Consider the following 13990-nt stretch of genomic DNA (forward strand, 5'->3'; position numbering starts at 1 on the left):
CGTCAGCAGTAATGACACCCAGTTACGCCAATCGGAGGTCACTAAAATTAACATTGAATCGGTGTGTAACTTTGCAAAAACAATGTCGGACTCTGTAGTTTTCTCTGGGCCCCTCCCCAATCGGACCGAGAGTGACGTGTTTAGCCGCATGTTCTCCTTGACTTGCTGGCTGTCTGAGTGGTGTCCAAAAAATGAGGTGGGCTTCATAGATAATTGGCGAAGCTTCTGGGAAAAACCTGGTCTTGTTAGGAGAGACGGCATCCATCCCACTTTGAATGGAGCAGCTCTCATTTCTAGAAATCTGGCCAATTTTCTTAAATCCTCCAAACTGTGACTATCCAGGGTTGGGACCAGGAAGCAGAGTTGTAGTCTTACACACCTCTCTGCAGCTTCTCTCCCCCTGCCATCCCCTCATTACCCCATCCCCGCAGAGACGGTGCCTGCTCCCAGACCACCAATTACCAGCAAAAATCTATTTAAGCATAAAAATTCAAAAAGAAAAAAATAATATAGCACCTTCAACTGCACCACAGACTAAAACAGTTAAATGTGGTCTATTAAACATTAGGTCTCTCTATTCTAAGTCCCTGTTAGTAAATGATATAATAATTGATCAACATATTGATTTATTATGCCTTACAGAAACCTGGTTACAGCAGGATGAATATGTTAGTTTAAATGAGTCAACACCCCCGAGTCACACTAACTGCCAGAACGCTCGCAGCACGGGCCGAGGCGGAGGATTAGCAGCAATCTTCCATTCCAGCTTATTAATTAATCAAAAACCCAGACAGAGCTTTAATTCATTTGAAAGCTTGACTCTTAGTCTTGTCCATCCAAATTGGAAGTCCCAAAAACCAGTTTTATTTGTTATTATCTATCGTCCACCTGGTCGTTACTGTGAGTTTCTCTGTGAATTTTCAGACCTTTTGTCTGACTTAGTGCTTAGCTCAGATAAGATAATTATAGTGGGCGATTTTAACATCCACACAGATGCTGAGAATGACAGCCTCAACACTGCATTTAATCTATTATTAGACTCATTTGGCTTTGCTCAAAATGTAAATGAGTCCACCCACCACTTTAATCATATCCTAGATCTTGTTCTGACTTATGGTATGGAAATTGAAGACTTAACAGTATTCCCTGAAAACTCCCTTCTGTCTGATCATTTCTTAATAACATTTACATTTACTCTGATGGACTACCCAGCAGTGGGGAATAAGTTTCATTACACTAGAAGTCTTTCAGAAAGCACTGTAACTAGGTTTAAGGATATGATTCCTTGTTTATGTTCTCTAATGCCATATACCAACACAGTGCAGAGTAGCTACCTAAACTCTGTAAGTGAGATAGAGTATCTCGTCAATAGTTTTACATCCTCATTGAAGACAACTTTGGATGCTGTAGCTCCTCTGAAAAAGAGAGCTTTAAATCAGAAGTGCCTGACTGTGGTATAACTCACAAACTCGCAGCTTAAAGCAGATAACCCGTAAGTTGGAGAGGAAATGGCGTCTCACTAATTTAGAAGATCTTCACTTAGCCTGGAAAAAGAGTCTGTTGCTCTATAAAAAAGCCCTCCGTAAAGCTAGGACCTCTTACTACTCATCACTAATTGAAGAAAATAAGAACAACCCCAGGTTTCTTTTCAGCACTGTAGCCAGGCTGACAAAGGGTCAGAGTCAGAGCTCTATTGAGCCGAGTATTCCTTTAACGTTAACTAGTAATGACTTCATGACTTTCTTTGCTAATAAAATTTTAACTATTAGAGAAAAAATTACTCATAACCATCCCAAAGACGTATCGTTATCTTTGGCTGCTTTCAGTGATGCCGGTATTTGGTTAGACTCTTTCTATCTGATTGTTCTGTCTGAGTTATTTTCATTAGTTTTTAGAATTTAGAATTAGAATTCATTAGGTTTTAGAATTCATCATAGTACAGAAACAGCATTAGTGAAGGTTACAAATGATCTTCTTATGGCCTCAGACAGTGGACTCATCTCTGTGCTTGTTCTGTTAGACCTCAGTGCTGCTTTTGATACTGTTGACCATAAAATTTTATTACAGAGATTAGAGCATGCCATAGGTATTAAAGGCACTGCGCTGCGGTGGTTTGAATCATATTTATCTAACAGATTACAATTTGTTCATGTAAATGGGGAATCTTCTTCACAGACTAAGGTTAATTATGGAGTTCCACAAGGTTCTGTGCTAGGACCAATTTTATTCACTTTATACATGCTTCCCTTAGGCAGTATTATTAGATGGCATTGCTTACATTTTCATTGTTACGCAGATGATACCCAGCTTTATCTATCCATGAAGCCAGAGGACACACACCAATTAGCTAAACTGCAGGATTGTCTTACAGACATAAGGACATGGATGACCACTAATTTCCTGCTTTTAAACTCAGATAAAACTGAAGTTATTGTACTTGGCCCCACAAATCTTAGAAACATGGTCTAACCAGATCCTTACTCTGGATGGCATTACCCTGACCTCTAGTAATACTGTGAGAAATCTTGGAGTCATTTTTGATCAGGATATGTCATTCAATGCGCATATTAAACAAATATGTAGGACTGCTTTTTTTGCATTTACGCAATATCTCTAAAATTAGAAAGGTCTTGTCTCAGAGTGATGCTGAAAAACTAATTCATGCATTTATTTCCTCTAGGCTGGACTATTGTAATTCATTATCGGGTTGTCCTAAAAGTTCCCTGAAAAGCCTTCAGTTAATTCAAAATGCTGCAGCTAGAGTACTAACGGGGACTAGAAGGAGAGAGCATATCTCACCCATATTGGCCTCTCTTCATTGGCTTCCTGTTAATTCTAGAATAGAATTTAAAATTCTTCTTCTTATAAGGTTTTGAATAATCAGGTCCCATCTTATCTTAGGGACCTCATAGTACCATATCACCCCAATAGAGTGCTTCGCTCTCAGACTGCAGGCTTACTTGTAGTTCCTAGGGTTTGTAAGAGTAGAATGGGAGGCAGAGCCTTCAGCTTTCAGGCTCCTCTCCTGTGGAACCAGCTCCCAATTCAGATCAGGGAGACAGACACCCTCTCTACTTTTAAGATTAGGCTTAAAACTTTCCTTTTTGCTAAAGCTTATAGTTAGGGCTGGATCAGGTGACCCTGAACCATCCCTTAGTTATGCTGCTATAGACTTAGACTGCTGGGGGGTTCCCATGATGCACTGAGTGTTTCTTTCTCTTTTTGCTCTGTATGCACCACTCTGCATTTAATCATTAGTGATTGATCTCTGCTCCCCTCCACAGCATGTCTTTTTCCTGGTTCTCTCCCTCAGCCCCAACCAGTCCCAGCAGAAGACTGCCCCTCCCTGAGCCTGGTTCTGCTGGAGGTTTCTTCCTGTTAAAAGGGAGTTTTTCCTTTCCACTGTCGCCAAGTGCTTGCTCACAGGGGGTCGTTTTGACCGTTGGGGTTTTTACGTAATTATTGTATGGCCTTGCCTTACAATATAAAGCGCCTTGGGGCAACTGTTTGTTGTGATTTGGCACTATATAAATAAAACTGATTGATTGATTGATGTTAATCAAGAAATTATCTCATCTGAAACAACAACAACCACTGATAAGTTATGGTTTTAATTTACAGATGAACATCAAAGATTTCTGAAGAATCTTTTTTAAACTTCAAACTAGACATTAATTACAAGGTTATTTTAAGAAACTTTTTTTTAACTTCAAAATGTATAGTAATCAGAAATTAATCTGGAGGTTAAAAAAGACACTTGTAAGGAATTTTAAAAAAACTGCTTTGTGGCAGTTCTGATGCTCCTCTGTCACACATTTGTACGTTAAGGGTGCGGCCAATCCGATCCGGGATCGGCTTCCGATACAGATGTAATTCACGTATCGGAAAATACCGATCCAACCTGCGACATTTTCCGATACCGGAGAGGAGCCACTGTGAATCCTCTCAACTGCTGTTGTTTGCTGTCGAGGGGAGGAGGGGATGGGGGAGATTTCTGGAGCCGAGCTGTTTGAGAGAGCTCTCTTCCACAGTGTTCGAAGCTGAGGGTGGCGGCAAATTTTCCGCAAAGGCTCTCGGGTTCAAATTGTCTGTTCGTCAAGCACGGATTTTCCGAAAAATTAAGTGAACTGTTGCTAAAGTTAGCCACTTCAGCGTCCCAAGGCTGTGAAATGGCAGCTGAGACTGCAGCTGAGGAGGACAGCCGAACAGAGATTCTGTCCACTGAAAGGGAAAAATATCCATTAAAATCCTTCAGTATTAATTCAGAGTTTGTTGAGCGAGCATAGCTGGTGATACATTTAGAAATTTATGGCTTATTTTACAGTTGAAAGGGTTCATGTTCTAAAAAATTCCAAGTTTGTTCAGCAGGAACACAGCGAGAGAGAGAGGACTTCATTTTTTCTCTTAACAGTTGCTCTGACAATGTAAACATGTTTTCCATGTCAATAAAACCTCGTTGAAATTGAAAATTGAGAAAGAGAGACAGACAGAGAGAGAATGCCGTCTTTTCTCTTTCCATAAGTCCATAAAAATAAAAAAATAATAAAAGTACTTAATTCTTTCACCAAAACATCAAATCTAGGCTTTCATCTTTAGATACACCTGGCAAATTGTAGCTGAACTTTCAGGTCTCCTTTTTAAGAAAGTCCTCATATAAAATCCAATAATGACAATAATAAAAATATTAAAGCAAACAGAGCTCTGGTATCGAATTGGAAAAGTATCGGTATGGGCAGGTATCCAAATTCAAGTATTGGGATTGGACTGGAAGTGAGAAAACATGGATTGGTGCATCCCTATTCTACACTCTGTTGTCTTCCACGTTTTGGCCTGATGCCTCATTTCTATTGGATGCATGAAACTACATAATAGCGCACAGTGGTGAAAGATGGATTGAGCTGAACTTTGACCGCTGTGAGTTTAACGTCAAGTGGCCACATGCTACGGTCGTCGCATCGCAAAAGCTTGGTGTGATTCACCATTTGCGCAAAGCTCATTAATGAAAATAACGGATTTTAAAACGATGCGTGCTGCGTTTGTGTGCTCCTGTGAAAAGCACTTTAGTCCTTTCTAAGCATTTTATTATAAATATCTAATAATATAGCTTGTTGTGTGGCTAACTGTCCTAACATAATGCAATAGTAATGTAAGAGTTCTGTGCTCCAGTATTTCTACTTCTGTTAAGTAAAATTTTTGTCTTGTTTAATTTTGTATGCTAACAGCATTGGCACTTTTAGCAGCTGTCGGTACTTTGATGACATATCGTCCAAGTCGTTCACCATTACTGAGGAAATACAAATATTATCATTATGGAAACTAACACCCACTCCTCAAAAATATGCTGTAATAAATATCCAAACAAAGGTTAGCCTGTTAGCTTAGCCCGTTAAATAAACGGAAGATGGGAGGCATGTTTGGGCCTCATTTCATGCCCAGGTCATGCAGTCTTGCTCACACTCCACTTCTTTAACTATTTAACATGCAAACAATGGCTGGATTAGTTACCTGGACATTTTACCTCTTTTTTTACTTAACTATTTTATAATGAATCTGGTAACTAATATGAAGAGAATTGATGAGCAGAACCATTAGAATCAGGAAGACAAAAACAAGAAAAAAAAAAAGAAAAAAAGAAAAAAAAAAAAAAACCCCACAAAACCCAGACATCCACATTAACTGTGAGAATGTGACAAAGCTTACATGTTGGCAGGGGGGACAGAACCATTCTCCATCTGGAATCAGCATGAGTGGTGGTCGCAGACAGGCAGTGTGGTAACCACTGTCACAGGAGTCACACAGCAGAATCTGGATACACAGAATACCAACAAGCATTTGTCACCTAAGCAGGCAATGCATAGGCCTACACTGTTCGAACTCTAAATGTTTAACTAGTTTTTAATATATATTCAAAATTTCTATAGGTGGCAGAAGCTGTCTGCTTTTAACATTCTCCATTCACATGAACATGCAGCTGCTTTCCCCACTCACACTTGGATTTCATTGCAACTCTGCATAGAGATTTACACAGTTATTATTTTAAAAACAAGTCACTGAAACAATAAAACTATATTTCACACTATGCCGAGTTTGCAATTAATCAACAGTGCTCAACCAATGGAAGTGATCAGTAAGAATCAAATATCATCTTTGCAAATAATATACGTGTGTGTCTATTGTATCTTCTGTGTTCAAATTGTCAATACTTCATTTCAACAATAGTCACATTGATCCACCTAATCCATGTCTCACTCACTCACCAGTTCAGGGTGGTTGGGGAGGCCACAGTGAGTGCAGGCGTCCTCACTCTGAAACTCTTCTGCTTTACTGGATTGCTGAGAGTCGCTCTCTCCCTCTCTTTCTCCCGGCTCCCTTCCTCTGTCCTCCTCTTGCTCATCCAGCTTATGCCTCTTTGGGCGAGTGTTCGACCAGCGAGGGTGCCCGTGCCTACGTTTACCCTGGAAATACGAGTGAGTAAGACAGACATCGATTAGAGAAGGGGGGGCACATAGGTCATATTTATTTGATGTTCACACACACGCGCACACACACACACACTACCTTGCGCTTCCTGATTTGTCCTGCAGGCACTGCTTTTATTTCTTTCTTTGAAACTGATTTGTGCTCATCCACAGTTTCTTCCTCCTGCGCCCCTTCTCTTATTCTGGAAAGGTCTTTCCTTTCAAGTTTCTTCTTCGGGCTGTCAGCTGCCTTTGTGCTTGGTCTGAGGATTTAAAATATACACAGACACACACACACACACACAAAACAGAGTGCACCTTCATCAGAAAAACCTGAGATGAGCCTGAATTTAGTTAGGCCAAACCCTGAGATATCTGGAGAAAAACCAACCTCAACTTCAGACTCCTAACGTACCTGCAGATCCTGGCAGATCTCCTCAGGGTCCTCCCTTCTCGTGTCTCCTGCTCTCTGTCTTTCTTGTCTTTCCCCTCACTTCCTTTTAGCTTGTTTCTCCTGTGAGGAGGAATCTTGATCTTCAGCCTGATTCCTTCTTTTTGGAGCTCAGATGAGGCTTCCTCCAGAGGACCCTGTTGGTCCTTCAGTTCAAGCCTGGAATCCTTTGCTATTGTCTGGGCTTTGACCCCCTCTGTCTGAGGGGCCTCTGGATCCTGACCAGGCTGGACAGTTCTATCGTCCTTCTTCTGTAGACACTCTGTCTGAGCCACAAGATGCAGCGACCCCTCTGTTCTCCTCTCCTTCAGCTCCTCCGGTCTTTGCTGGTGTCCGGCACTGTCCACCTCTTTCTCCTCCAATGGTTCCTCTGCTGGCGTTTTAACCTGCTCTTTAACAGTCTGTTCCTGAAAGGAGATGCTACCAGAATTTAAAGAGTTTTTATTTTCTACATGCTGACAGAGAACATCAGACTTGGGGGATGATGATGAATCAAGTTTCCTCATCACTCCCATTCCTACGTGAGGTGGGACTATGGCCGATGCTGCCACCTGCTCTTCAGCGGTTGCTTTATTTACGAGCACAGACAGCCGTCGCATCATCTTCGCTTCATCCACGACTCCAGACACTGGCTGTTCTGTACTCGGACCATTTTGCTGTGACTGCTCAACATGAGGCACTCTGTGATGGTCCATGGAGCTGCGGATGACACCCACACGACTTATGACTCCTATATGACCTATGACCCCAATGACCCCATTCTGTCCCTCTTTGTGTGCCATGAGGCCAGTGCGTCCATTGGTCAGTTCTTGCAATGATGCAGCATCTGCATGTTGCTGCTGCAGTTGTGAGGTGGCTGCACCACTAGGGGAGGCTGATGAGTTTGGATGCTTGGCCTCTCTGTCCTTAGCCTGGATGACTGAAGTGTTACAAACAATGATGCTGTTTGTATTGTTGCTAAGGTGGTTGCTGTGGAAACTCTCAGTCAGTTTGAGATCCCTTTTCTTCAGTGGGATCTTGGCCTGCTGATTGCTCCTTACAAATGCTCGCTCTGCATCATCCTCCCTTTTCATTTCCTGCTTTGCCGAGACTGAGCCTGGTGCCATGACAACAGAGACCGTGTTCCTGGTGACATCTTCATCCTTTGATTCTGCTTTGATGATTGTGGTGATGGTGCTCACACGGTTATCAAAGATGGCAGACAGTGGTTCCACTTTACCCAAGGTTTGTTCCTCTGCCTCCGGTTTTTTCACCTCAAACTCATCATTTTCCCATTTGACAGACTGGGAATGATCTCCTGACAAAAACAGACACGGAAGATCAGAGAGAGAGGCAAATGGAAGGAAGGAAACTTTAGTTGTGGTTCCAACCTTACCACCTCCCCTTCACAACGATGCCCTGTCCCCCACATTAACAAATAAACATTTATTCAATGTTAGAAATATTACAGAAAGTCAAACAAAATGCCTATTTTAAATCATTTTTAATGCATTTTCAAACTCAGCAGGGTTTTTTTTTTTTTATGCCAAATACAGCATCTGTCAATTTGCACCTCAAAAGTGATGTTACAATAAATGTTTGTCATCTATATTATAATAGACAAGTGGCTTCTGTGTGCGTGCATGCGGCGTCGATCACGAGGAAACTGGGGAGAGGTGACAATTGCCGTTTGGTATGCTTATGTATTTTGGGTCAAGAATGAATGCTGTTATAAGACAAATAATTTTTTAAGAAATTAGCGATTTTAGCTAACCAGTAAACAAAGGACAGTGTGCTGCAATGCACCATTAGAGTTCGGGGTTTTAAATGTTATTGTGGTTCATGTTCGTTTAACAGTGTTGTTAGTATTATTGATTTATTTTGTTTTTGTAGTTCAATTGGTTTACTCAGTTTAGTTAAGTCTTATGTTGCCATTACCATGAGTAACTTAAGTGTCATGTTGGTACCAGAAGTGAAAAGTGCAGTGCTTTTAATGTCTTCCGCCATGGTCTGTTTGTCAAATGAAAAGCACCTGCCTACAGCAGAATGCAGATAAGCCAAAAAGCTCTGCGTGCGTGCAATTTGGTCACACACAAACTGGGGAGAGCTGGGATTTGCCATTAGGCATATTTATATATTTTAGGGCAAGATGAATGGTGCCAAAACCGAACGCTGATAGGACTAATATTTTTAGAGAAACAGCTACATATATTAGCTAACAACGTTGAACACTGGACATTGATATTTACATTCTGGACTCACATGCCAATCCAGCTGCAGCGCTGTGAAATGAAAATTGCGAAATCCAAGGAAAATTTGCAAGGGGTCTGGGGAGCACAGCTCCCCAGGAGCCGGGGTTTAGGGCCCATGGGGCCCCAGAAACCAAATTCATTTTGTATCTAATGATACATTTTCAGCATCTCCTGGAAGAAAAAAAAATCCCAAAAGAAGTGCATATTTAAATGATCCTAGAGTCAAACTTTCATTTGCACTGTCAATGATAATGTTGAAATAACAGAATATGACATGGAAGTAGGACCTGGAATGATTTTCCTTTTAATTGTAAACCAAATTATGTATCAACTCAGAACAATTAAACTACATGAAATTCATGAAGACTGAAAAGACTGTTAAAGCATTTCAAAAACCACAGCTAAAGTTTGGAGAATATTTTGAAAATCATAGTAAAATATCAATACATACCTTATAGTAAAAAAGTCACTTATATCCTTGTGTAAATTCCTGTAAATCTATTCAAAGCCACAATATCTTTTTTCCAGTGACAGAAAGTCTACATTAATTAAAAAAGTCACATAATCTTGTCTGAAATCCTGTTTGAACAGCACAATGTTTATTTTCCAGGGAGATAAAAATTCCTATCGTATTTCTTCAGGGCACAAGATGCGGTGAGCTTTTCCAGTTTCTTTTATGTGTTCATGTTGACGAACTTTAAATTCAACCCAGCAACAATTCCATGGATTCTTGTCCTTATTAAACTTTTTCCCAAACAGTCTTTCTCACCATCTTCCCTCTGTCCAACATCGCTCCGTTACACAAACATGCCGCAAAATTCTTATTTTAAAAACCTGATGACTCTTAAAGTATGCAATGTCCACATGCACCGTTTAGCTTGAAGCAGCCGTAGCAACCAACCAGCCCCGCTTTACGACAACTGTCGCAACATCCACGCTTTGAGCGAGGGATTTTTCTCTGTGGAGTTCCTCAGATCCGAGGACACAGATTTTATCTGTAACACACAGATCAGTGTCTGCGGACTTATAAAACTTGCACAATCTCATTAAAAAAAGAACACTTTGCGAAAGGCATTTTAAAACCTCAGTGACGATCACAAGTACAGAGTACAACACTAACACCCACCCCCACTCCTCCCCATGATGAAAGCTGCGGAATTCCTCGGATCCGCAGAGTTTTCACAGCCCTGCAGCTGGGGGAGGTAAATCATCTATATATTAAAAGCATGCATGTGTGTGTGCATGACTTCACTTAGTAACTTCAAAGTAAGTACATAATATGGAAAACGCATATTAATTTTGTTAAATCCAAAATGTCTCCCCCTCTAGCTGCCACTTTATCGTGGTGGGGGAGTTTGCGTACCCGGATGATCCTAGGAGCTATGTTGTCGGGGGCTTTGTGCTCCCTGCAGGGTCTCCCAAGGCAAACAGGTCCTAGGTGACGGGTCAGACTAAGGGCAGTTCAGAACCTCCATGACCAGTAAAAGATCAAGGACCGAGACGTCGCCCGGTATGGTGGATCCGGGGTCCCACCATGGAGCCAGGTCTGGGGTTGGTGCTCGGGCCTTAGCCCATGGGGCCCGGCCGGGCTCAACCCAAAAGAGTGACGTGGGCCTGCCTTCCTGTGGGTTCACCACCTGCAGAGGGGGCCATGGGGGTCGGGTACAGAGAGGATTGGGTGGCGGTCGAGGGCGGGTGGCCCGGTCCATGCTCACAGCCCCTGGCTGTTGGGACGTGGAATGTCACCTTGCTAGGGGGGAAGGAGCCTGAGCTTGTGCGGGAGGTTGAGAGATACCGACTAGAGATAGTCGGGCTCACCTCCACGCACAGCTTGGGCTCTGGTACCCAACTCCTGGAGAGGAGCTGGACGCTTCATTTTTCTGGCGTCGCCCACGGGGAGAGGTGGAGAGCTGGGGTCGCAATGCTTATTGCTCCCCAGCTCAGTCGCCAAGTGTTGGAGTTCACTCCGGTGAATGAGAGGGTCGCGTCCCTACGCCTTCGGGTCGGGGACAGGTATCTCACCGTTGTCTTGGCCTACGGGCCGAGCAGCAGTGCAGAGTACCCGACCTTCCTGGAGTCCCTGGGAGGGGTACTAGATAGCGCTCCGACTGGGGACTCCATTGTTCTCCTGGGGGATTTCAATGCCCACGTGGGAGGAGACAGTGAGACCTGGAGGGGGGTGATCGGGAAGCACAGTCTCCCCAATCTGAACCCGAGTGGTGTTCAGTTGTTGGACTTCTGTGCTAGTCACAATTTGTCCATCACGAACACCATGTTCGAGCACAAGGGTGTCCATAAGCGCACGTGGCACCAGGACACCCTGAGCCGGAGGTCGATGATCGACTTTGTAGTTGTATCATCTGACCTTCGGCCATGTGTCTCGGACACTCGAGTGAAGAGAGGGGCAGAGCTGTCGACTGATCACCACCTGGTGGTGAGTTGGATCCGCTGGGAGGGTAGGAAGCCGGTCAAACCTGGCAGGCCCAAACGTATCGTGAGGGTCTGCTGGGAACGACTGGCGGAACCCTCTGTCAGCAAGGTCTTCAACTCCCACCTTCGGGAGAGCTTCTCCCAGATCCCAGGGGAGGTTGGAGACATGGAGTCCGAGTGGACCATGTTCTCCACCTCCATTGTCGATGCGGCTGCTCGTAGCTGTGGTCGCAAGGTCTCTGGTGCCTGTCGCGGCGGCAATCCCCGAACCCGAAGGAGTCCTACTTATCTTTGTTGGTAGGTGGGACCCCAGAGGCAGCTGACAGGTACAGGCAGGCCAAGCGTGCCGCAGCCTGTGCGGTCGCAGAGGCAAAAACTCGGGTCTGGGAGGATTCCGGGGAGGCTACGGAGGAGGACTATCGGTCGGCCTCGAAGAGATTCTGGCAAACCGTCCGACGCCTCAGGAGGCAGAAGCAGCTCTCCACCAGCACTGTTTACGGTGCGGGTGGGGAGCTGTTGACCCTGACTGGGGATGTTGTCGGCCGGTGGAAGGAGTACTTCGAGGATCTCCTCCATCCCGTTGTCAGGTCTTCCGAAGAGGAAGCAGAGACTGGGGACTCAGAGGCAGACTCATCCATTACCCAGGCCGAAGTCACCGAGGTGGTTAGAAAGCTCCTTGGTGGCAAGGCTCCTGAGGTGGATGAAATCCGTCTCTGGATGTTGTGGGGCTGTCTTGGCTGACACGTCTCTGCAACATCGCGTGGCGATCGGGGACAGTGCCTCTGGATTGGCAGACCGGGGTGGTGGTCCCTCTGTTTAAGAAGGGGGACCGGAGGATGTGTTCCAAATATAGAGGGATCACACTCCTCAGCCTCCCCGGTAAGGTCTATTCCAGAGTACTGGAGAGGAGAATTCGACTGATGGTCGAACCTCGGATTCAGGCGGAGCAGTGTGGTTTTCGTCCTGGTCGCGGCACACTGGACCAGCTCTACACGCTCCATCGGGTGCTCGAAGGTTCATGGGAGTTTGCCCAACCAGTCCACATGTGTTTTGTGGATCTGGAGAAGGCGTTCGACCGTGTCCCTCGGGGCACCCTGTGGGGAGTGCTCCGGGAGTACGGGGTCCGGGGTCCTTTGCTAAGAGCTATCCAGTCCCTGTACGACCGCAGCAGGAGCTTGGTTCGCATTGCCGGTAGTAAGTCAAACCTGTTTCCAGTGCACGTTGGCCTCCGCCAGGGCTGCCCTTTGTCACTGGTTCTGTTCATTATTTTTATGGACAAAATTTCTAGGCGCAGCCAGGGTATAGAGGGGGTCTGGTTTGGGAACCACAGAATCTCGTCTCTGCTGTTTGCGGACGATGTGGTTCTGTTGGCTTCGTCAAATCAGGACCTTCGGCGTGCACTGGGGCGGTTTGCAAGCAAGTGTGACGCGTCCGGGATGAAAATCAGCACCTCCAAATCCGAGGCCATGTTTCTCGACCGGAAAAAGGTGCTTTGCCCTCTTCAGGTCGGTGCAGTGTCCTTGCCTCAAGTGGAGGAGTTTAAAGTATCTCTGGGTCTTGTTCACGAGTGAGGGACGGATGGAGCGTGAGATCGATAGACGGATCGGTGCAGCGTCTGCAGTGATGCGGTCGCTGTATCGGACCATCGTGGTGAAGAGAGAGCTGAGTAGGGGGGCAAAGCTCTCGATTTACCGATCGATCTACGTTCCGATCCTCACCTATGGTCATGAGATTTGGCTCATGACCGAAAGAACGAGATCGCAAGTACAAGCAGCCGAGATGAGTTTCCTCCGCAGGGTGGCTGGGCGCTCCCTTAGAGACAGGGTGAGGAGCTCGGTCACTCGGGAGGAGCTCGGAGTCGAGCCGCTGCTCCTCCACGTCAAAAGGAGTCTGTTGAGGTGGCTCGGGCATCTTTTCCGGATGCCCCCTGGACGCCTCGCTGGAGAGGTGTTCCGGGCACATCCCACTGGGAGGAGGCCCCGGGGAAGACCCAGGACACGCTGGAGGGACTACATCTCTCGGCTGGCTTGGGAACGCCTTGGGGTTCCCCCGGAGGAGCTGGGGGAGGTGTGTGTGGATCGGGAGGTCTGGGCGGCTTTGCTTAAGCTGCTGCCCCCGCGACCCGACTCCGGATAAAGCAGAAGAAAATGGATGGATGGATAGATAACTCCAAAATGTCAAAAGCCACTGCAATTCTGCATAAAGCACAAAATTTAATTTCCCAAAACTCATTAACTATTTTATATCACTCATTGCTCGTTCCATACATGACCTACTGTATTGAGGTATGGGGAAATACATATAAAACTAATACTAATCCAATATTTTTGTTGCAAAAGAAAGCTGTAAGAATTATTTGTAACAAATCACATTGCGAGCCAACGAATCCATTGTTTGCCTGTTTACATATTCTAAAATTC

The 13990-nt window shown here is 44.9% G+C and overlaps 1 protein-coding gene across 1 annotated transcript in view; it reads right to left on the reverse strand.

The window, feature by feature from the left end:
* Positions 1-13990, reverse strand: part of rsf1a (remodeling and spacing factor 1a) — a 63155-nt gene that overhangs the window by 22804 nt on the left and 26361 nt on the right. Inside the window, exons 6-9 of the mRNA XM_034168626.1 lie at positions 6874-8206; positions 6559-6721; positions 6258-6455; positions 5701-5805 (exon numbers count right to left, since the gene is read on the reverse strand). Coding sequence (XP_034024517.1) covers positions 5701-5805; positions 6258-6455; positions 6559-6721; positions 6874-8206 — 1799 coding nt within the window. The remainder of the gene's footprint in view (positions 1-5700; positions 5806-6257; positions 6456-6558; positions 6722-6873; positions 8207-13990) is intronic.

The sequence above is a fragment of the Thalassophryne amazonica genome, chromosome 4 (assembly GCF_902500255.1).
Source record: "Thalassophryne amazonica chromosome 4, fThaAma1.1, whole genome shotgun sequence".
Classification (NCBI taxonomy): Eukaryota; Metazoa; Chordata; class Actinopteri; order Batrachoidiformes; family Batrachoididae; genus Thalassophryne; species Thalassophryne amazonica.